General features: G+C 40.5%; 1 protein-coding gene across 1 annotated transcript in view; it reads left to right on the forward strand.

The window, feature by feature from the left end:
- Nucleotides 1-25,291, forward strand: part of MPPED2 (metallophosphoesterase domain containing 2) — a 220,206-nt gene that overhangs the window by 35,866 nt on the left and 159,049 nt on the right. The window contains exon 2 of the mRNA XM_007943298.2: nucleotides 20,654-20,835. Within this exon, the coding sequence (XP_007941489.1) occupies nucleotides 20,654-20,835 (182 nt within the window). The remainder of the gene's footprint in view (nucleotides 1-20,653; nucleotides 20,836-25,291) is intronic.

Below are 25,291 nucleotides of genomic sequence, written 5' to 3' on the forward strand. Positions count from 1 at the left end.
TTAGGACCAGAGACTGATTTTCAGCCAAGGATTAGAAATCTTTTCAGTGCCTGATCCTCAGGCTGCCGTTTACCCCAGACTTCCTACAGAAAGCACGTTGTCTCCACAGAAGTGCCAGCTCTAATTCTAATCAAATTTAACCTGTCAACCAGGACCGCTTTTCTACAATGGGCAGTGCCTATTAAAATGTTGGCTCTTCAAAGTAAATCTGAAGGCTTTATAGGGGCTACCATATTTTGATTATTATTATTTTTTTTTCTTAAAGAACAATTGGTATGTGGGTAGAAGAGGGTTAGTCTGAACTTAACATGTCCCTTAGCCACCCCTTCCTAAAAGATGATTTAAAAACAGGCAGCGAGCCAGAGAATTTTCAAGGCTAACTTTCTCACGTGGAAGAGAAAAATTATTGCAGTGCCCTTTAGCTAAGTACACTCACTTCAGCCTTTATGGATGGCAGTGGTCACGTGTTCGCCTTTCCTGAGGAAGAGCGCTTGAAACAATCACACAGCAGAACCTCTGGAGGCTGGGGCTAGATGATATCTGATAGGAGGGGACAAGGAGGACCTGGAAGGTGGGTTTCTTTCTGTTTTTTTTCCATTTAAGCAGAAAGCTTTTTAAAGATGTTCTTTTTCTGCCAAAAAGCCAGAGTGGTCTTACGCCCTTTTCAACCTCTCCATCATTGCTCTATGTGAAATATATAGCTGACTTTTATGAGTTCTAGTGTGTCTTTGGGATAGGCAGTTTTGCAGACCACACACTTAAAAGGAGCGGGCCTATGAGGGTTTTCACATTTGCGTAGATGTGTGCAGGAGTAAAAAGGAGCCAACAGTTTGAATTATGCAAATATGACTGATGAAGACTTTTCGGTAAACTTTTAGCCAATGTTGACGAAACTGAGAATTCTGTGCGGTTTATTCTCCTCATCCAGGAAAGTGACTGATTTGAAATAGAGCAGGGTAAATCACATGTGACTCATCTTGGGACCAATAAGAGAATGTAGAAATGGCATATAACTAGGCACAGAAAGAAGTAGATCTGGCTAGGATAATTGTAATTGGATTTGTGTGTTATTTTAATTTGTGTACATGAGTGTGTGTTTGTGTTTTCATTGAGCCTAAGTTAATTGTTCAAGCAAGTTGTATGAAATTTGTTCTGTATAAAATGTGGTCCACCTTGGGCTCTGGTTGTATTGGGCTAACCTATTGCAAAAGACCTTTTTCAAGTGTTAAAATGGAAAGATACCACTTTGAGGACTAAGGTACACCTGACCCAAGCCATGGTATTTTCAGTAGCCTCATATTCTTGACAAAGCTGGATAATTCTTCCTTATTCAATAAGGAAGAACAAAGAAGCATTGATGCATTTGAATTATGGTGTTGGCAAAGAATATTGAATATATCATAGAACACATCTATATTGGAAGAAATACAGCCAGAATGACCCTTAGTAACAAAGATGGTGACACTTTGTCTCATGTACTTTGGACATATCGGGAGGGACCAGTCCCTGGAAAAAGACATCATGCTTGGTAAAGTCGAGGGTAAGAGAAAAAGAGGAAGACCCTCAACAAGACAGATTGACATGATGGCTGCAAGAGTGGGCTCATAGAAGTGATTGTGAGAATGGTGCAGGACCAGGCAGCGTTTTGCTCTGTTGTGCAAGAGGTCACTATGAGCCTAACCCAACTCAGTGGCACCTAACAACACCAACCTTAGCTTCATTCATTGCTTTTTTGAAATTTGAAATAAAATAATCACCTGTTAGTGATGGGTGCCTGAGCCAGGGGAGGAGGCGTAAGGAGCCATTAGCATTAGCATTAGCCCTGCTTCTACAACCATGAAGTAAAAGCACAAATGCACTGTCCTCTGAGAATTCCCTTCTTGTAAGTTTGACACTATGACTTATCTTCCCTGGTCCTTTCATACTTCTCTCTCTTTTTCATATTGTTCCTTTTATGTTGAGTGGCATTACTCCAGTTCTCTGTTTGGTAAACTTCTATAACCAACCATTGAAAGCCCAGGTAAAATATACTCTCTTTTGGGAAGACATCCATATCCTCATATAGAAGTAATTCCTTTCATCAGTATTTTTCATAGAATAATCTAAAAAATGATGGGTAACATTTACTGATCATGCACTCTGTGCTAGGGATTTTACAGGCAGTGGTTTATTTAATTTTAGTATCAAATGTATGGTGTCTCTGTGAACTATGAGGTAGGTACTATTGATGTACCCATTTTACAGATGAAGCAGTTGAAGCTTAAAGAAGTTTAGAATCTTATCCAGGGTCTCATAGCTAGAAGAAGCAAAGCCGGGTCTTGTTAATTCCCTAGACCATGCTCTTCATTACTTTTTTCTCTCTCACTCTCCCATCCTTCATATATACACCAAACCAAAAACCAAACTCACTATCATTGAGTTGATTCTGAGTCATGGCTACCCCCATTGAGTTTCCAAGGCTGTAAATCTTTTCTGAAGCAGAGTGCTTCATCTTTCTTCTGTGAAGCAGGTGATGGGTTCAGAACCATCAACCTTTTGGTTAGTAGCCAAATGCCTTAACCACTGCACTACCGAGCTGCTTCCACGTATGTTGTTGTTGTTGTTGTTGTTATTTGCCATCGAGTCAGACCCGACTCATAGCGACCCCTCCTTGGGTTTCCGAGGCAGTATCACTACGGAAGTAGATTACCCAACCTTCCTTCTGAGGAGTGGCTGGTGGGTTTGAACCTCCAGCCTTCTGGTTAGCAGTTACCAAGGTACATATAATTCATTTTTGCATACAAGTATCTCTTGCTTTTCAGAAGCTTTCTTTATGTCACTTAGCTTTTATAGAAAGACCTAATTAGTACCTGTTTTCACTAACTGAAAAAAATCTGGAGGATTTTCTCTGTTGTGAAAAAAGGCGAAAAGCAAAACTAGTGTTCAGCTCTTTAACTAGTTTGCAGTGAGCTGTGACAAAGACAGTACAGACTCCAAGAAGCAAGAGTGGCTTTCCTGGGAACCACACTCAGCATCAAGTAGCCCCAGCTTTGAACTGTGTCTGTGAACATTGTATGTTAGTTTTATTTTAGGGTTTATACTTTATTTGGTATGGTTTGATAGGTTATTTTTTGGGCCTGGAGATGCTCAAAAATTTTTTCCGTATAAATTAATGGTACTTGCTGCTTCACTTTATGTAATTTTAGCTTACGAAAGGTTTCATGGGAAAACTCTACTTTCAGATAGAGGGGGAATCTTTTATATTACATTAAGTCTGTGTGCCTTCCTAAGCTAAAATGAGCACTGAACAAAAATTTTATTTAACTCAATAAATAATGAGGAAACCAAGAGAACTGTGGTAACGGGTTTATAGAAGGTCAGAGATCTACAAATATATTGAAGGAAAACAATGTTGATATGAATTTACTAATGGATGTAAAAGTCGAGTGAGGAGCGGGATGGATAGGAGGAGTCAGTTGAACCTCCACTGAGCAGAATTTATTTGCATTTATAGATCAGAATTATTTGCATGGCTTTCAGTTATGTACAGTTTACCAAGTTACAAAATATCCCAGCAAAAGACAAGGGCTTGTATCCCTGTGAGATCAGATAATCCTTGGAGGCTCCAGCAGTCCATTGAAAGGATGCTAATTCTGAAGTCTTAAAATTTCCCCGTGATACCAGACACAATTGGCACAACAAAATACATAAAAATCTTATTCCATAACCTACATTGGTGAGTAGCGACTGGGGTCTTAAAAGCTTTCAAGTGGCCATCTAAGATGCAGCTAATGGTCTCCTATCATCAGAAGGGAAGAAGAATGCAAAAAGCCAAGGGCATTTGGAAGCAATCAGCCCTAGGATATGATGGACCTCAAGACCAGAAGAACTAGATGATGCCCAGCTACCAATGCCAACCACTTGGGAAAGGATCAAACCAGAGATCCTGGAGAGAGTGGGAGGAAAAATGTGGAACAAAATCCAAAAACACAATAATGACCAGAATTTCTGGTTGGATGGAGTCTGGGGGTACCCCCAAGACTATGGCCGTGGGATACATTTCAGGCCTGGAATAAAACCCACTCCCTGGGGCTGGCTCTCAGCCCAGTAGTAAACAAGACGTACAGTAGAGCACTCAACCCAAGATGACACACCCACATACTCTATGGAAATGCATCCCTTGGAGCAATTGACCACAGGGCACCAGATGGGCAACATTCACATGACAGAAATGCAGGACACACAGGAGTGCATGGCTATGAGGAACATCATGGGGGAGTGGGTACTGGGAAGTGAGGGGAGGAGAGTGGGTTAGGGTTGAGGAAGGTAATTGAGAAGTGAAACCAAATGTACATGAAATGTTGAATGTAAAACAAACTCTGCTCTGTAAATTTGCACCTAAAGCACAATTAAAAAAAAAAAAAATTCCCTGTACCTTTGAGGAACAGTATTACATAGCAAAGAGCATAGATTTGTGGGTTAGTATGGCCTGCATCCAAACCCGAACTCCCATGCTTATTGTGTGATTGTAAGTACAATTTGGAGAACAAACACACACACACACACACACACACACACATCTTTTAAGATTAACAGTAATAATACAGGGAGAAGCCCCTGGCAGGTACTACTACTGCTAAATATTAGGTATATTAGTAATAATAAAATAACTATCAAAGTATCTAACATATAATTGTTGCTTCATAAATGTTTGTTGAGAGAATAAATCAGAGATGGACAGACTTTTTCTCTAAAGGAGCAGACAGTAAGTATTTTCGGCAGGCCATATGGTGTCTATTGAAACTACGAAGTTCTGTTGTTATAGCTCAAGAACAGCCGCAGACAATAATGTAAACAAATTAACTTGGTTGTGTCCCAGTAAAACTTTATTTACAAAAACAGACGTTGGGCTAGATTTGGTCTATAGGCTGTAGTTTGTTAATTGTAGTACTAAAAGAATAAAATGATTAATTTAAATGTTTGGGGAGGAGCACTAGTTTCTGGCCAGAATTACTGGTAGACCTTGCCAGTCTCCTTCAACAGAGACACTTAGTGTGAACCAGATGTAACATGGTGGAAGGTATTTCCCTCTGTGTTGTTCAAAGTAAAGTATTACTAGCTGCTGTTGAGTTGGCTCCCACTCCTACCAAACCTGTGTGCAACAAAACAAAATAATGCCCAGTCCTGCTTCATCTTCACAGTCTTTGCTCAGTTTGAGGCCATTGGTGCAGCCACTGTGTCACATGTCACTGCGGATCTCCCTCTTTTTCACTGATCTTCTTTTTTACCAAGCATAATGCCCTTCTCCATGTACTGGTCCCTCCTAATAACATGTCCAAAGTACATGAGACAAAGTCTGGCCAGCCTTATTTCTAAGGACCAGGGCTGTACTACTTCTTCCAAGATGCATATATGTTCATCCTCCTGGCAGTCCGTGGTATAGTCAGTATTCTTTGCCAACACCACAATTGGAATACATCAGTTCATCAGTCTTCCTTATTGTCCCGCTTTTGGAAGCATATGAGGCAATTTAAAATACCATGGCTCGAGTCAAGTGCACCTTAGTTACCAAAGCAACATCTTTGCTTTTAACATTTTGAAGAGGTCTTTTGCCATAAATTTGCCCAATTTCTTGACTGTAATGTCCATAGATGTTGATTGCTAATACAATTAGAATAAACTTTTTGGCAACTTCAGTTTCTTCACCGTTTATCATGATGTTGTTTAATGGCCTGAAAAAACAAAACAAAAAAACAGAACTCTGCCATCAAGTTGATTCTGACTCATAGTGACCCTATAGAACAGAGTAGAACTGCTTGAGAGGGTTTCCAAAGCTGTAAATCTTTAAGGAAGCAGACTGCCTCATTGTTCTCCTATAGAGCAGCTGGTGGGTTTGAACCACTGACTTTTTGGTTAGTAGCCAAATGCTTTAACCACTGTGCCACCAGAGCATCTTGTTTATGAGTTTTGAGGATGTTTGTTTTCTTCAAGATCAAGTGTGATGTGAAGGCTGTAGACTTTTATCTTCATCAGTAAATGCTTCAAGCCCATCTTCACTTTTAGCAAGCAAGACTGTGTCATTGTTAATGAGTCTTCCTCCACTTCTGATGCCAAAATCTTCTTCATATAGCCCAGCTCCTTGGATTATGTGTTCAGCATATAGATTTAATAAACAAGGTGAAAGAATACAACCCTGCCACACACCTTTTCCAATTTTAAACCATGCAGTATCCCTTTGTTCTGTTTGAACAACTGCCTCTTCTTGATCTATGTATAGGTTCAGCAAGAGCACAATTAAGTGTTCTGGAATTCCTATTCTTCATGATGTCATACATAATTTCTCATGATACACACAGTAGAATGCCTGGGCATAGTTGTTAAAATAAAGGTAAACATCTCTCTCGTATTCTCTGCTTTTAGCCAAGATCCATCTGATATCAGCAATGATATACCATGTTCCACATCCCTTTTCTGAATCCAGATTAAACTTCTGGCAATTCCCTGTCAATGAATGGCTGGGATTGCAGTAGACCTAGATTTGATTGTCATCTCAATGACTTTCTAGCTGAGTGATCATAAATGCTTCAAGCTGGGAAGTCATCCAGCTGCCTTGTGCTTCTAACCCAGTGATAATCATGGGGACAGGTAAAATGTGAAATACTCTATCAAGGTTGTTGTTGTTAGGTGCCTTTGAATCAGTTCCGACTTAAAGTGACCCAGTGTACAACAGAACAAAATGCTGCCATTCTCACAATTGTTATGTTTCAGCCCATTAGTGCAGCTACTGTGTCAGTCTATCTCCTTAAAGGTCTTCCTCTTTTACTCTGACCCTTTACCAAGCTTGATATCCTTTTCCAGGGACTGGTCACCCTCTGATGACATGTCGAAATTATATGAGACAAAGTCTCCCTGTCCTCCCTTTCATGGAGCACTCTGGCTGTACTTCTAAGACACATTTGTTTGTTCTTCTGACAGTCCATGGTATAGTCAGTGTTCTTTGCCAACACCATAATTCAAATGCATCAATTCTTTGTTCTTCCATATTCATTGTCTGGCTTTTGGATGTATATGGGGTGATTGAAAATACCATGGTTTAAGTCAGGTGTGCCTTAGTCCTCAGAGTGATATTTTTGCTTTCAAGGTAATATTCATTCCCAGAGAGGACAGATAATAATTCTCCTTTGATTCTTCTGTTGTGTAGGAACTATATATCTTTTTATAGGTGAATACCAAAACCAAATTCACTGCTGTCAAGTTGAATCCGACTGATAGTGACCCCTCCTTGGGTTTCCGAGGCAGTGTTACTATGGAAGTAGATAACGTGGTCTTCCTTCTGAGGAGTGCCTGGTGGGTTTGAACCACCAGCCTTCTGGTTAGCAGTCAGATGCCTTAGGCGCTATGCCACCAGAGCTCCCATGGGTGAATAGTGGACTAGATATTTCAAAAGAGGATAAAGATGTAGGGTAAAATAATTCTCTTGTCACCAAACAGTATCAAGAGTAATAAATGTTGAGTCCATAAATTATTGTATGGGATTATTTTTGAAAGCTTGTTAAATGTTGGCATCATGATAAGTGGTCTTATAAATAAGCATTTGTCTTAAAATATACTTAGGTAAATTCCTATCTGTAGTTATAATGGTCTTTTTGCCTTAGGCATGACTGATTCATTGAAGTAAGTCTATCGACTCAACCCAAAGTTGGAAAAGAAAAATTACAGACCATTAAAACCCTACCAAAATGGCCACACACTTTAAAGAAGGCCCATTAGCTATGCAAATATGAAGCTACCTGCACTTCTGATAAGCACAATTAACTAAACAGTGAAATCCATTAACAACTACTTTGAGACATTAAGCTTTGGAAAACTTTGCTTTGATGAGTTGGAAAGGAAAGGAAAGACAGTAGAATTAGTTCTCATTTGGGTACTTTCAATAAAAAAAAAAATCTTGTTTAATCAGTAGGAGTCAGCAATTCACGTGGATGTGTCTTCCCATTAAAAAAATTTAATCCTTACTTTATTGATGGCCCTCAGGCTCTTTTTATTTGTCCAAGCCGATGAGAACATGCTTTCCAGTATGGGATAGGAATCCCTGGGTGATGAAAACAGTTAATACAGTGGGCTGCTAACTGAAAGCACCGGGGTTTGGGTTCAGAGGCACCTGGGAAGGAAGGCCTGGTGCTCTACTTCCAAAAAATTAGCCAATGGATACTCTATAGAGCACAGTTCTACTGTGACATATATACGGTTGCCATGAGTTAGAATCGATTCAATGGCAATGGCAATTGGTTTTTTAGTGTTTGAAAATGACCCACAGTTGGTTCTTCATTGTTTCAAGAGCAGCGTTCCCTATTTTAGAACAGACTCGCTTTTTGATCTCTGTGTTGTGTTGTGAAAGAAGAGGCCGTATGGCTGGAAGACGGCAGACAAAAGCAGAGGTGAAGCAGCCAGAATGAGGCAAAGCCACCTACTAGCCCTGTGACTGTCAAGTGACCTGAGCTTTCTGAGTCTCAGTTTCCTCATTTGTAAAATGAGAAAATGCTATTTCTCATCATCATTAATATATGATTATCATTTTCAGCTCCCAAAGTCTATGCCGCTGGGCAGATCAGTGATAAAAATGGGGACAGGACCAAGCTATAGGAGACTTTGTCCTGTAGGATGTTGTAGCTCATTTTTGACTGCTTGTCCCACCCTCACTTACAGTGTAATTATCATGATGGTTTCTGTGTATAAGCTCATACTTTTTCTTCAGTCCTCTCCTTTCTGTATCATTTCACTTAGCTTTGCTTTAGCATCATATGCCTCGATTTTTGCAATCAATTTTGAGCTAACCTCCAGTCCTCCAGTGTCTCCCCCCAGTCACCCACCACCCTCACATCCTACTACATATCAGTTTTCCAAAAATCGGGTTGTCATTGTGGGCCCTCCACCCCTCTGGACGGGTGGGGGGAGGAGAGCATTTCCTGTCACCTCCAGGGGTGGTTCAGGCCCCACAGGCATGGCACTCACTGTCATCTGGCCCCCACCCCACCAGCTTTTCAAACCTTTCACTGCTCACTGCCAAGGAGATTTAGTCACCAGTCCCTAAACAGGCTGCGTGCTTCCACGCTTTGCATCATCACCGGGACTGCCTCTCTTTTTAGCCTCTGGCTTTTCCAAGTTCTGGATCAGCTCAAGGAGCCCTGGTAGTGCAGTAGTTCAGTGCTCAGCTGCTAACCAAAAGGTCAGCTGTCAAACTCACCAGCCACTCTGTGGAAAAAAAGATGACAGTCTATGTCTATAAAGATTTACAGCCTTAGAAACACTATGGGACAGTTCTCCTCTGCCCTATAGGTGCTATGAGTTGGAGTCAACTTGACGGCAATGGGATTGGTTTGGGTTTTGTGTGCCTATTACAGTCCCAAGTCAAGTTTCAGCTTCAGACTTCTCTGTGCCCCCTTTCTCTCAGCTCCTGAGAGTGCTGATCTTTTGGTATTTGTCACTGACACACTATCCAGTGTGCTATGCCCACTGCCACGTGTCTTGCCCTTGTTCCTAGCTGCATGTGGTACCAGACATCAACTCCACGGCAATGGGTTTGGTTTTGGTTTTTCACACATCCTTGATTATAACATTTTACATGTGATTCCCTAAATCATCTGCTTCTGTATCACAGGGACCATCTTGGTCTTGGTTACAGCTGTCTCCCCAGCACCTAGCACAATGGGTGGCCCATGGAAGGAGCTCAGTCAATGATTATGAAATGACTCAAGGGCTGAGCAAATACCAGACATGTCAGTAAGCATCTGTGGTAGAATGAATTATCATATCAACTGCAGAATCCTTGAGGGGCCTCCTGGGTTGCTTTCTTCTTTGTCTTCTCATCACCTAGTATGGTACCTAGTATATAAACCAAAATGAAACCCGCTGCTGTTGAGTGATCCCAACTCATAGCCACCCTTTAGGACAGAGTAGAACTGCCCCATAGAGTTTCCGAAGCGGTAAATCATTACGAAAGCAAACTACCTCATCTTTCTCCCACACAGCAGCTGATGGGTTTGAACTGCCAGCCTTTTGGTTAGCAGTCACCAGAGGTCCTTACCTAATACATGTTGTTGTTGTTGTTATGTGCCGTTGAGTTGGACCCGACTCATAGTGACCTTTCCTTGGGTTGCTGAGCTGTATAACTACGAAAGTAGATTGCCCAACCTTCCTTCCAAGGAGTGGCTGGTGGGTTTGAACCACCAGCCTTCTGGTTAGCAGTCAAGTGCCTTAGGCACTATGCTACCAGAGCTTCTATCTAGTACATAGGTAGGTAGGTGCTTAAGAGATGATTGTTGACTGACTGACTGATTGTCTGAAGTAGTGGGTACTCAGCACAATGTCATATGCATTCTTTTCTCGCATGTAAGGCCAACACCCAGAACTGCAAACTAATTAATCTGGTTGTTATGCTAGAAGAGAGTGAATCATTTAACCCTAGACAGTACATCTCCAGTGGGAAGTTTATGACCTCAAAATATGCCCTCTGAGAGGCTTCAGTGGCTCATGCAGTAGCTGACCATGTTGGCACTAAAGTGCCTCAAATGACACTTGTAAAAGGACCATGAATTCATATTGCATGCAGCGTTCAAAGAATTAAATTGTTACCACTTAATATTCATTGAATGTCAGCACTGTACTTTTGTACTAGGAAAAAATAGATGAGACACACTCCGTGCAGTGGGCTTTGTTAGCTATAATTAGTTGCTGATAGAACAGTGTTGATACAGCAGTTCAGCAGTTAAAGGAAAGCAGTGCCCTTGGTACAAATGTGAATATATTTATACATCTGGTTCTGTTATGCTTACTTACTGTGCTTCAGAACTGTTACTGTACTGGCTCAACTAGGAGAATTCCATCAGCTCATAGTTTTAGGAAAATGAGGACAGCCCCATTTCTGAAGCACTGTAGTTAAATAAATCACAGGTGTATAATTTCTGTTTTGCTGTGGTAACTGAAATTCTGGCTTGTTTTCTTTTACAATAGGTATACCTCGAAGCGCTCTCTACAGTCTACTTTGAAGCTTCAGTTCTCTTTATATATAGTCTCACTAATTCTGCTTATATTTGGATGGTTCTGGGCTGTGTTTGGGGATCTCTGGTGGTGTAGTGGTAAGGCATTTAGCTGCTAACCAAAAGGTCGATGGTTCAAACCCACCATTAGCTTGGCAGTAGAAATATGTGGCAGTCTGCTTCTGTAGAGATTTTATAGCCTTGGAAACCCTATGGGGCAGTTGTAATCTATCCTGTAGGGTCATTATGTGTTGGAATTGACTCGATGGCCATGGGTTTGGTTTTGGTTTTGAGGCTGCATTACCTTTGTGTTGTCTTGAAAAAGCACAAACAACATTGCAAAGAGAAAGAATGTGTTGTAAACTACTGAAGGGATTGAATTGCTTCCAAAATCTTTCACAAATTAATAGTGACATATGAACTGTGTTGCCTATCATGGGAAATTGTTCACTACAGATTAGTAAATAGGCACAAGTAAGCCTGTGCTTTCCATGCTTACTGGGTACCACATCCCTATCAGGGTTTATAAATTTGAAAAAAGGCTTTGATTCCTTAGGAAGGTGTATGGGCTTGGGAGAGAGACAGATGCCAGCTGTACCTAGAGCAAAATCTTTGATGTGGTGGAAAAATGTGAAGTTGTTCACTACAGATTAGTAGTAAGCACATGTAAGCCTTTCTTACCTTGCCTGTTGGGAAATCTAACACTGGTTCTGCCTCTCTTTTTACTTGTGAGGAACAAAGCCTTGAAGAAGGGAAGTGACTTACCCAGGGTCACACACAGTTGATGACAGATGAAGTATAAAACACAATAGAGCCCTTTCTGCTGCAGTATGTTGTCTCTGTAATAAGACTGTTTGTCAACTAACATAGTCAGTCCCTATAAAGAGACCTGTATTTGGAAACAATCAGTTTGCAATGTGACTTGACATCTTTGAGAATGAGGAATTCTTTTACATACTTTTTAAGATCTAAAAATCAAACTTTTAAATTGTTCACTTCCCCCATGACCTATAGTATGTAGTTTTTTTTTGAGGTTTTAGAGATTTCATTCAGTTGGATAAGGAGCTCTGGTGGTGTAGTGGTTAAGGCATTTGGCTGCTAACCAGAATGTCGGCAGTTCAAACCCACCAACTGCTCCACAGGAGGAAGATGAGGCAATCCACTTTGGTAAAGACTTACAGCCTTGGAAACCCAATGGGCATCGCTAATAGTAGGAGTCAACTCAACTCCATGGCAGTGAGTTTGAGTATTCAGTCAGATAACGTCCATAAGAATTGAGGGGTCAATAGAGGGAGCACTGAAACTTGGATACTTCTGACAGTGAAATCCAATCATTTTGAGCAGTCTCTACATATAAATGGCTACTAAAGTTTAGGCAATTGATTTGCTGGCTTTTTAAACTTTTATCACTTTTCATCAACTGTTCTCCAAGTGCAGACATATTTTAGCTTCCAAATTTAAATGAGTGAAAAGATGACAATGTAGTGGAAAGAGACGTGAAATGAAAGTTAGGAAACCTGAACTCAAGTTCTGGTTCAGATTCTTCATGGGCCATTTCAAACCTGATCAGTGTTTTCCACAGTGTGAAACATGTATCAGTGACGTTAGGAAAGCGGCTTTTGTGTGGACAAACCTTAAATGAAATCTTAATAGTAATGTATTTTTATATACAGTTGAAAAATAAAGCCCGCATATCCAGTTCATGAACTCATAGATGATATTGCTCTGGGCAAAGCTGAGAAACTATAAAAATCTGCATTAAAATTGTGAGACACTTAACAAAAATTAAGGAACAGTACAAGTAAAAGACAGAAACCATGAAGGTGGTAACAAGGAAGTGAAACACTAGATTACATAATCTCTAAGATTATTTTCCAGTATAAAAGTTTTGGCAGATTTTGCATTGTCTTTATGAAGCAGTATCAAGATAAGCAAGGAGCTCTGGTGGTGCAGTGGTTAAATGGTTGGCTGCTAGCTAAGGAGTTGGCAGTGGGAACCCACTAGCTGCTCTGCGGGAGAAAAGGCCTGGGGATCTGATCCTGTGAAGATTTCAGCCTAGGAGACCCTATGGGCAGTTCTACTCTGTCCTATTGGGTTGCTATGAGTTGAACTCGACTCAGTGACACACACCAACAACATGTCTACAGTGGGTGGTCTAACACCACAAATAAAATTTGGGCTTTCAGGTTTTCTATATTTTCTGAGTTAAAACAAAAGCTTTAATATCATGTTGGAGAACTTTTCAGAGCTATAGTCAATGGAATGAGTAAGTACAGCATCAAGGTTTTGAAGTGGAATAGGAGAATGGTAAACATTTTGAATCCTGTTATAATACTTTGCAAAGGTAATATCTATTCTCATACTGAATTAAAGGTTAATTGTATACATAAGGCTTTTTCTACACACATGGTCTATGAAGAAGTTCATATCATAACAAACCATATAACAGCTTTCCTGAAGATCTCTGGCTGGAGCTTGCAACACTGTATGACTTCATGATTAGGAAAAAAAAATAGTAACAGCCAGAAGAGGACTCCACAGTGGAAGCAATATTATGCATTTCAGTGAATTACTTAATATGGCCTCTCTAGCCATGGTCTTTGTGACCACTACCAAATGACTGGATGGGACTATGTAGATAGGAGGTGCTTATGGCCCACCAAGGAGATTGAGTAGTTTACTAATAATGTAAATAAGGCTCATGGCACCCTTGTGAGGGTGTTGCTGTTGTTAGATGCCATCGAGTCATCTCTGACTCATAGTGACCCTACGCACAACAGAATGAAACACCGTCCGGTCCTGAGCCAGCTCCATGATTCTTGCTATACTTGAGCCCATCGCCACTGCCACCATGTCAGTCCATCTCGTTGATAGCCTTCCCCTCTTTCATTGACCCTCCACCTTACCAAGCATGACATCCTTCTCTAGGGAATGGTCCCTTCTGGCAACATGACCAAAGTATGTGAGACAAAGTCTGGCCTTTCTCCCCTCCAGAGAGCATTCTGGCTGCACTTCCTCCAGGACAGACCTGTCAGTTCTTTTAGCAGTCCATGGTACTTTCAGCATTCTTCACCAGCACCACAACTCAAAAGCATCAACTCTTCTTCGGTCTTCCTTGTGCACTGTCTAACTCTCACATGCATATGAGGCGATTGAAAATACCATGGCTTGTGTCAGGTGTACCTTACTCCTCAAGGAGATATCTTTGCTCTTCAGCTCTTGAAAGAGGTCCTTTGCAGCCAATTTGTCCAGTGCTATACGTTGTCTGATGTCCTGAGTGCTTTGTCCAGTGGCGTTGATTGTAGAACCAAGCAATGTGAAGTCTTTGACAACTTCAGTCTTTTCTCCATTTATTGTAATGTTGCTCATAGGACCAGTAGTGAGGATTTTTATTTTCCTTATATTGAAATATAATCCATACTGCAGAGTGTAGTCTTCAGTCTTCATCGGTAAGTGCTTCAAGTCATCCTCACTTTCAGCAAGCAAAGTTGTGTCATCAGCTTATCGCAGGTTATTAATGATTCTTTCTCCAATCCTGATGCCATGTTCTTCTTCATATAGTCCAGTGTGGGGGTGAGACTGTACAAATAAGGTGTGTGGAAGCGTAATGTAAGGATTGGTTGGTTTTGCCATCCACTGGGCTTAAACATTTTAAACCAATTTAAAATGGCTTAGGTGGCGTAGCACCTAAGGCATTTGACTGCTAACCAGAAGGCTGGCAGTTCAAACCCACCAGCCACTCCTTGAAAGGAAGATTGGCAATCTTCTTCCATAGAGATACTGCCTCAGAAACCCAAGGAGAGGTCACTGTGAGTTGGAACCGACTCAATGGCAGTGAGTTTGGTTTGAATTTTTGGACTTAAAATGAGCCATGCCAGAGGCAGAAGAGGGGGAAATCTCACTACCATCAAGAAAGAAGAGCCAGGAGTGGAGCACATCCTGAGACCCCAGATCCTTGTGCTGAGTTGACAAGAAGGAGCAGCAGAGAAATAGTGGCAGCAGAGGCAGCAGAACCAAAAGACTGGCATGACACAGAGCACTGGGCTTCCTGGCCCACCAAGTGAGGAAGCTGAGTGCCTTCATGTGGGCAGCTTGCTGGCGGAGTAGGGTGCCTCTCTGGGTACTCATCTGCAGAGTTAGTGTTGTGACATTTGCCCAACAGGGCAGAGGTCAAGGGGCTGCAGAGCTGAGAGGCCAAGGCTAGAGAGAAGCATGCTTGTGGCATGACTGAGAAGAGGCTGTCCTGATTGAGGAACTGTAGCCTGATTTCTTTCTGATCTTGAATTGTGGTCTGTTACTTCCTTAATAAACCCCATAATTGTCAGTATTGTCTGTGAGTCCTGTGTGGCCATTGCCACAGATTATTGAATCCACCAGAGAAGTAAAGTGCTGTTGGAGGCACAATTGGTTTTAGAATTGGTAAAAAGGTTGGAGGGTGGCAGCATGTCTGACCTCTGCCTCGTAGGAAACAGCCTTGTTATTATCTCCTTGATCCTCCTCCCTACTTAATGAAGGTAGAGAATGATGGATGATGATGCTCCCATGCCCTTTTTACAATTAACGTATTATTTTTTATGGGTAAAAATCCCTAATGTGTCATGAATGAATAGATGAAAATGGTATACTTATTTGACTAAGCAATGAGATATGTAAGCATTTTGCAATCAAGCTTCAAGGACAAGATTTGAAGCTTGGCATAGAACTTGGACACCTAATAAGAAAATGTCTGGAGTTGACAGCTTGGGCTTCTCTAGGAAAGCCCACCAGTGTGTTCAGTATTGTCTTTCCATAGCTTGTGCTGCCATTTGTCATTGATAGTCAGCTCATTAATCCATGAGTTCACATGAACCATGAGCCCAGGACACTACGTATGACTATTTGTGTCTAGAAAGAGATCAATAAGATTCTCAGGGGACTTGAATTTATGTCACACAGGGAAAAGTTGAAGGAACTGTGACTATTTCATGTAGAGAAAATTATAAGAAATTTCTTCAAATATTTGTAGAACTGTCAAATGGAAAGGGACTGGATTCTTACTCTCCGTTATTTCAGAATGCAGAAGTAGGAGTAAGAAGGAAGTGCCAGAAAGGGGATAAAAGTACTTACTGACTTGAATTACCTACTCGGTACTGTGATGGGTGTTGTCCTGTCTATGTTCTAACTGCATTGAATACATTATCCCCTTTCATCATCACAACAATTCTATGCAATTGGCACTGTTTTAGTACCCATTTTACCGAGAAGGGAACCAAGGCACAGAGGCTTAAGCAACTTGTTTGGTGCCCCACTGTTAATAAAGGTGGAGCTGGGATTCAGAGCCAGGCAGTTTGGCTCTAGACGCCGAACATGCTTCACCTGTATCCTATTCTGCCTCTCTGCTTTTGAATGTGCACTCTGTGCAGGCTCAGTACTTGACAATTTATGCCTTCATGGCAACATAGCACATTACGTATCATTATTCTCATTTTCCATTTGTGGTGACTTACATGTTGCTATGATGCTGGAAGTTATAACACTGGTACTTCAAATACCAGCAGGATCATACATGGTGGACAGGTTGCAACAGAGCTTTCAGACTAAGACAGACTAGAAAGAAAGCCTGGCAATTTACTTTAGAAAGTAGCAGAGGACAACCGTGTGGATCAAAACAGAATATTGTCTGACATAGTGCCATAAAATGAGCTCCCTAGTTTGGAAGACACTCAGAATACATAGCTGTTATGACAGTGGTCTTGAGGTCCCAAGGACCATGGCACAGGACAGGGCAGTGTTTCAGTCTGTTGTACATGGGATTACCATGAGTTGGTGTCAACTAAACAGCAACTAACAAAAATATTCCCATTTTATACATGAGAAAAAATGAAGCTCAAAGGAATTAAGTAACTTTCCCAAATGGAATGACTCAGCCAAAATTGTAACTCTGACTCCAGGCCAAGTATCCAGATTTCTCAGAGGTGTAGAATCTGGATCAGAAACTTTCTAACAAAGTAGAGCTATCAACAAACAGAATAGGCTGTTCGAGGAAGGGGGATGATAGGGAGCTCCGCTTCTCTGGAAACCTTGGACCGGAATTATGTCAGCTAGGCAGTGGCTGCAGTGATGGGCACAAGCATAGCAACAATAGTGAAGATGCCACAGGACTGGGCAGCGTTTCGTTCTATTGTTCACAGGGCCACCATGAGGTGGAATTGACTTCATGGCACCTAATAACAACAGCAACAAAGCAAGGAACGGGTGGAGGAGATTCAAACATAATATAAAGCATTGAACAATGCCCTGTAAGGTTTTGTCCAGCCCTGTGATTTTCTGATGCTGTGTTTTCTTCTCATCTTCCCACGTCACCTTGTTTCCCCTGAGTGTACTCAGGTCTACTTGCAAATCTCACTCTGATATTTGAATCTGGCTCTGAGGGTTAGATTGCCTTGGTGAAGATTTTGCTAGGATATTTGACATGATGCCTTGAGGGAAATACTAGGTCATTTGAGAGTTCACCAGTATAAACTTAAGTGGTAGAGTTGCTAACTAAAGGGGGAAAATCTAGTATGAGGGTCTTTATACAATGTGAACAGGTAGATCTTCAGTAGCAGTCAGGGCCTCCATTAGATGTGCTTTTACAAGGAAAAAATTTGATTGCCTTGACATTCTTTTTGAGTTTTTTATCAAATGTCCCATTTTTGGAATAGTCGTTTCCCTAGGGTTGTCTCAACTTTAATTATATCCACTGTACCTTGACCATTGTACTTGACATCTTATTTTCAACTCTGAGTGCCCTTGGGTTGAAATGTCTCCCTTTCTATAACCACCAGGTGACATTTGTCATGTTTCCTACAGAGTGGTTCTGACATGCTGTACTGTCTTTTGAAACCATCTCTTGCCTTGTATTTAGTCATGTGGATAACAAAGGACATCAGTTCTTCTGGGTTAGGTGACCTATGTAAATTCTGCATTTGTGACCCTGGGCCTATTTTTCTTTCCCCCAATTCCCTATCTCAAATCAATCCTCCATATGTCTCCCAAATGTCTACTCATTGTTTCTCATTGATCACATCAAGTTGGTAGTGTCTATGGGCAAGACCTCTGCTAGTCTTACCGTCCACTTCAGCTCCAAGCATAGAAGACATAAAAGACATTTTCCCCCTTTTGCTATTCCCTGTATTTTACCTTTCCTTGGCTATTATTTAATTGTGAGTTTGGCTGAACACATAAATGTTTCTCTTAACAGATGAGTGGGTAGGAAAGAAGTTTGGAGTGATTCAAAAGTTGAGTGGTGTTGCCCAGAGCCTCAAGAGAGTGTTTGCCCAGTATGGAGCTAACTAAGATGGGAATTAGGTGCCATGGAATATTTCTCTGCCCTAACTGGGGAGATTCATGGAATAGGGGCCTAGTCATAGTGAGGGATTTATATCTGTGCTGCTTTCTGTTTAGTAAATTCAGAAGGTGACCATGATGCCCATTTGATAAATTGGGATGGATTCCCAAAGGATTTTGATGCAGTAGGTGTGTCTAACTTAATTGAATTGCAGAATGGGAGAAAAGGTTGACTATTTCTATATATTACCATTAGGATGAAAGCTGAAAAATAAAGAAACACACACACACACACACACATACACACTTACATATAAAGTAAAATATATTTTACTTACCCATATATTTGCAAGCCCAGTAGTTGAATTATTTAATTTCCATTCAGATGTTGGTGGGTACTCTCCTGGTGTGTATAAATCACACAGTCCCATCCTAGTGAGCATCTTAACACTGGGTGTGGAATATTACCTATCACATTTAGAGGGAGACCCAGGCTACTGCAGCAGGGTATTGCCATTCATTCTCTGGGCTAACTACTTTCAGAAGGCAGGAGATATTGGTATGATTGGAGACAGAAACTTCAATTTCATAGAGTTTCAGTAATGGAAAAGAAGACGTGGAGTAAAAAAAAAAAAAAACCCACAAGCAGTATTGCATAGAATCAAGAGGTTGTCCAGGTCCAGATGAGATCTCAGTCAATTGGTGAATTTTCTCTATGGTTACAGCGTTATTATTAATTTCTAAACTTTGCAGGAAAAAAAGTCTAATAATTTTATGCAGAAGTGAAACTTTCTTCTTGAGTTTCCAATTAGACTCACTGGTTGAAGTCCTTTCCTTCCTTCTTGCTTTCATCTTTTTCCTCTTGCTTCTAAAAGCATTATTTTCTGACAAAGATAAAATAAAGGATTAGCCTTTAAAGAATAGTGAGTCTATCCAGGTTGCATAGTGATGTCTTTATTCCCCTCTCTGAAATTGCCATACTTTAAAACAGATTTTCTTTAAAAAATAAATGGAAAAAAGAAAGGGAAATTAAACAAAAGCTGTACGGCAGCATGCACAGGGAGTTTTGTGTTGAGATTTCAGTGTGCTCTCTGCTGCATTTTAACGATCAAGGGTGGGGTTGTGATATGAAATATTGTTCCTTATTTAATGTTTCACACTCTAATCTCCACATTGCATATTTGCCTCTCTTGTGACCTTCTCTTTGCATTTATAACTGCTTTTTTTCACCCATAATCCAAAATAAGTGTACATTCCTACAGAGAAATTAGAGCAAGCTGTCAGTGGAGAGTTAATATAGTTAAGGCATCCTTAACTCCGCTACAAACCCCTTAAATAATTAAAACTGTATGCTTGAAGAGTCAGATTTGCATTTCTTTACCAAGTTTATTTAGTACACTTTGTTACACTCAATTAAATGAGAATGTTCTGTTTCATTTTCTTGGCTTCGGGTTGATCATTTTGCCTTTTGATTCTTATGCCCTAGTGTAATTCCACAGCACTTCAGTCTCTAAAACTATACATATATTAATGCATATGTAGATATATACATACCATTAAGAGCCTTACAGTTCACACTGAATAAAATCTTTGCCCCAGGCATTTGAGCATTCCTAGTAACCTAAGGTGGAACGGGGACTGGAGATAATTCATTGACATCTTGACAGAGTTCTTTTTACATCTGATTTTTTTTTTTTTTTTTATGAATCCCTGTTAGTTTGGCATACCTTCTCTTCCCACAATTTAATTTGTGAATCTCTTAGCAAAAACAAGAAGATACAGGTGCTGAATGGTTAGGGAAAGGAAATTAAATATAAGTGCTGTGTCTCTCCATATCTCAGTTGGCAAAGCATGTGCAGACTTCTCTGTAAATTAGTTCATTGCTTAAGTTATGCATGTTTAAGAAGGAATAAATTAGTTATCCATTTCCTAATGAGTAGTGGGATCAATTGGAGCTTGATGAGAGGCAAAATAGCATAATTCTGGTCCCCCAGTTGGGGTTCAATATCCCTAAACTTCACCATTAATCACTCCATCAGTTTTCTGGGTTATTTCTGTCTCTATGAATAAGATATTCCTCCCTTTTAATTTTGTTACCAGGTAAGTAAGACTTTTTGAATTTGGCGCAGTGGGGTTGTAGGTGGGCTAGCCTGTCTTCTTTTTTTTTTTTTTTTCCCATCCAAATGTTTCCCTTGTAACAAATGGCCCTTGTGCCTTTGCTTCTGTTTGTCTCGGTGCATTCACAGATAACAGTCAATATGTATGTGAGATGACAATTGCAAGGGTTCTAATATGTTTAACTGTTATGGGATCTGTTATGTCTACTTTAGGGTCGACCCCATCCCATATGATACTCCAAAACCAGCGGGCCACACGCGGTTTGTCTGCATCTCAGATACACACTCCAGAACAGATGGTATCCAGATGCCTTATGGGGACATCCTTCTCCACACAGGCGATTTCACCGAGCTGGGACTGCCCTCAGAGGTTAAGAAGTTTAATGACTGGTTAGGTAAGGAATGATTGCGTTCTGGCGCCCCCAATTAACCTTTCCCGTCCGAGTGTCACTCACTGCGTCCTAATTGAATTAGAACACTTGGAAGCCAGCTCAGCCATTTCTCGTATGATATGTGATGGTGTCTAGCTTTAATCCAATTCTGTTAATTAAAGATGAATTTTTAGATATTTAATTTTACTGTGCATCTTTCAGTGCCTGGCCTCAGCGGCTCTGGGGCAAAGGGATGGAAAGCTTTGAAACCCATTTCATCTCGCTCATTCTGCTTTAATGAGGGAATTCATTGGCACACAGGAGACTTAAAAATCATATTTTTAATTCATTGGCTCTGCAATCTTTCCCAGATATTATGTGCAAAGATGTACAAGTGACCTATTAGTAAGAGAACATTTCTAGGAAATGAAGACAGATGTGAAAATCCTTACGTGTAGGGAAGGTCCTAAGGTGCAGCCCTCCTTGGGGGCAGCCTGCTTGGAGGTGCTTTCCTACATGAGCTGGAGGGTGTCCTAAGACCCCTGAAAAGATAAGATGTCTTACTGTAGTGCTCCAAAAATTTAGAATGTAAAGTCACCCCATAGACTGTGAAGTGGATAATGGCAACTTTGTGGTTGCTGCAGAAGTAACCACAGGTTAGGGTTAGAGCAAAATGTTGAATTCTGGGTCAGGCAGTTACCAAAACTTAGCATTATAAGGGAGTCATGGGTAATTTCCAGCTAGATTACAAGACAGATACTTTTAAGAGTTCTCTTAGTTGAGGAAAAGAAGTGCAAGGGTTCTGAGATTCTGAAGACACCAAAGAATTATACAACAAAGAAATTTATTAAGTGTATTGATTTAATCATAAAGAGTATGTTTTAATGGAAAAACGAGATTCATGAAAAGCATTAAATATTGTTTAAAAAATAAGCAATAAGCCTCACTAATAGTATAACTATTTTGCTTTTTTATGTGACCTTGTCCATCCGTTCATATTTTATAGAGTTGCTATGAAAGTGCTTATCTGTTCTTTTACTTTTATTTCACTTAAGAATATTGGTGAACTTTTAAAATGCTTTTGTGTAATTTTCATACTTACAGGTAGTCCCTGACTTACGACTGGGTTCCGTTCTGATGGCACTGTTATAAGTCAGTTCTGACATAAGTCGAATCTCTCTCTCTCTTTTTTTTTAAAATAAATTTCAAAATACAGTAGTGTTTTGAACAGTAAATCATAAAATTGAACATCTGCAAATGAACATCTGCGAATGATAACATCAGAAAATTATGTGCTGCAACATTGGAGGTAGTATATATTACTGTGATAAGATGGCCAAAAAAAAAAAAAAACCTGAGAAATGGATGGTTATAACTGCATTTTCATAGTGACTCAAATACATCGTCAGTTGGGGACTACCTGTGTACTTTTCCAATAGCAACATGACACTCATATTGTTTGCTGTGCCATTATTTAATAAGACATCCCTCTAAAGATGACATTATCATGGATATCAGTTTTTGCTCTGGTAGCTAGTACTGAAATGTGCATTTTTGTTTGTATATCTTTTTGCATCTGTTGACTTATTTCCCAGCATAAAGCACTATCTACACGTTAAATTACTAAGTCAAAGGATGTAGAATTCATTAAGGTTCTCACTGCATATTGCCATCTTGCCTTCCAAGGGGATTGTAGTCATTTACTTACTTAGCAGTGAATGAATGTACATTTTTACATTTTAAGATGTCAGTCTTAGCAGCACTGGGTTTTGGGACTTTTAAATTTTGTGGTGTTTTAGGAAGTGTTCAGTCACCACATTTAAAAGAGAAAGCTAGCTTAAATATCACTGAGCGTAATCTCCTATTTACAGATGAGACAGAGATGCAGGGAAGTTAAATGCCTCTCTCAGAGTGTAGTGGTAGCAGAGGTGGGTGGTCTACAATCCCCATTATTACACTTCTACTCTTTTCCTTCTGTAAAGTTTGCAGTTAAACTTTATTTGCAATTGCAAGTTTATTTATAATTAAATGAACTGTAGCAACTTTAATTTATGAACTCTTAGCAGACAATATGTTTTTGGGATATATTTGACAATTTGAAACAATTCAGTTTGACAATTTGAATCTCAGCACAGAAATTATCTAGCTGCATTGATAATGTTGATTTTTAAAGAAAGACAACAGTACATTGAGAAGTGTTGACAGAAATACAAACCAAGATAGATCCTAGATATAATCTTGTTTAGCCACTGACATTGGGCAACTGAGTTAACCTGTTTTCCCCTTCGTTTTCCTGTGCAGAACTAAGGATTAATACTACCTGTCTTTCTGAATTATTGTGTAGATTAATCAGTAAATGATTGCTGCTAGTAAGTTTTTGTGGGCCATTAATAATTGAATGAGGAATGTGGTGAATGAACCATCTACAGATATTTAAAGGGTAAAAACAAGAAGGGTCAGAGACATTTTGTAGATTAGAAGTAAACACTGGGAGATTTTATAAGGGAAGGCACTCCATAAATGGAAATGTGCCGTAACTAAGGAAATAAATGCCAAGGCTCAGTTACATGGTCAGTTTCTTCTCCCTTCATGTCCCGTGGGATCCTGTGAAGCAGGAGGAAGAGGTCTCCATAGGGAGTTCAGAATACAAGGCCAAAGGGAGCCCATAGGGTATGGGTGGAGAAGTCGGAATCCCGTAGAGAAGGCTCAGAATAGCTCTCTGTTACCCAGGCAACCTCATGGTGCTCAGATGGTGAGAGGTGGTGTGTGATTGTACGCTACTACTTAGCTCAATTGGGAACCTCTCACCTGAAAAGGGTGAGGTTCTGCTTTCCAGCATGAGCTGCCAAGTGGCCTGGCAGAGTGGAATTACAGGTCTTATCCACCTAGGGCTTTTGCCATAATAGGGCATCCAACTCACTGGCATGGGTTTCATAGATTGGCAAGTAGTGGTTGCACTCAACTGCTAACCAGAAGGTTGGTGGTCAAACCCACCAGCGCTCCATGGGAGAAAGAAAAAGCAGTCTGCATCCATAAAGATTTACACCCTTGGAAACCCTATTGGGCAGTTCTGCTCTGTTGTAAAGGGTTGCTATGAGTTGTAATTGACTTGATGGCAGTGGATTTGAGTGTCTGGTTTTGAGTACAGTGAATTTCTAATTGATTTCCAGCTTTCCACCTTTCTATTTGAGTCCCTGGGTAGCACAAACTATTAAAAGGCTCTACTGCTAACCAAAAGGTTGAAGGTTTGAACTCACCCTGAGATGACTCAGAAGAAGGCCTGGTGATCTCCTTCTGAAAAATCAGCACTAAAAGCACCGTGGAGGACAGTTGTACTCTGACATGCAGGAGGTCACCATGAGTCAGAAACAACTCCCTGGCAACTGATCTTGTTGATTCTAGCCTAGGGCATAAGGTTATTGGAAACAATTGTCCCATTCCCTAAGCTCCTTTACTCTTTCAGCAGCTAATATTTGCTTCCCCTACAGCCAGGTATTCCTCTGTCCCTAAAACATCCATTTTATAGATCAGCAACTGAAACTTAAATAGGTTAACTTGCCCAAGATTGTTTAGTAGAGAAGAAGCTAGGAGAGGCTAAGTAACTCATCTAGTTCTCTCTTAGTCAACCTGAGGCCACTGACCCCAAACCATGGGCTTGTTTCCTTTATCATTCTGTGATGAGTAGTTTGTGGCCACTGGGAAACTTGCAGATTTTAGGATTGAACTAGAAGACATGGTGTAGCTCCTGGCAGCTTCATTTGAGAGTTGAGTTGCCCATGTGCTGTTGATATTTGAAAGATGTGTTTAAGCCCTGTCAGTGTTGAATCTCTCCCTGATCTACCAGCTGCAAGGCCTGAGAATCCCATCATGAGGTCCTTGTTGGTTCAAAGATGATGGACCCTGGTTAATATGTGCATATGTCGCCTGGCAGGTGTAACACACAAAGGTATTAATACAAGTAATTTATGAGATAAGCTAGCCCAGTGCAGAGTCATACAAAGACAGGACTCAAACCAGGTACAATCAAGGGCTGTAATAGTCACATAGCATATAATGATTGAGAGCAGTTGGGAAAACCTGGCTTTGAATTCTCCACCTTTGCTAAGTGGCTTAAACTCCCTGTCTTGATTTCCTCACTTGTAAAATGGAAGTGATAATAATAATTGATTCCCTATGTTTGTTGTGAGGATGGACTGTGTGATAACGCTGTTAGATGAAACATAGCCCCTGGCCTATAGAAAGCATTCAACAGACATGTGATAGGGAAATACCCAAGCCAGTAGCATAAGATCCAAAAGGAAGAAACTAGAAGGGACTGCACCTTTCATTATAATACTTTACTTGGTCTTCTTAAGCCACCTTTTGAAGTCTTCTATTCAGCTCTTTTACTCCCTCATTTCTTCTTTTCACTTTAGCTACTTTGTGTTCAGAAGCAAGTTTCAGAGTCTCTTCTGACATCCATTTTGGTCTTTACTGTCTT

The sequence above is a fragment of the Orycteropus afer genome, unplaced genomic scaffold (genome assembly GCF_000298275.1).
Source record: "Orycteropus afer afer isolate SDZICR_OR568_19922 unplaced genomic scaffold, OryAfe1.0 scaffold00103, whole genome shotgun sequence".
NCBI classification, from domain to species: domain Eukaryota; kingdom Metazoa; phylum Chordata; class Mammalia; order Tubulidentata; family Orycteropodidae; genus Orycteropus; species Orycteropus afer.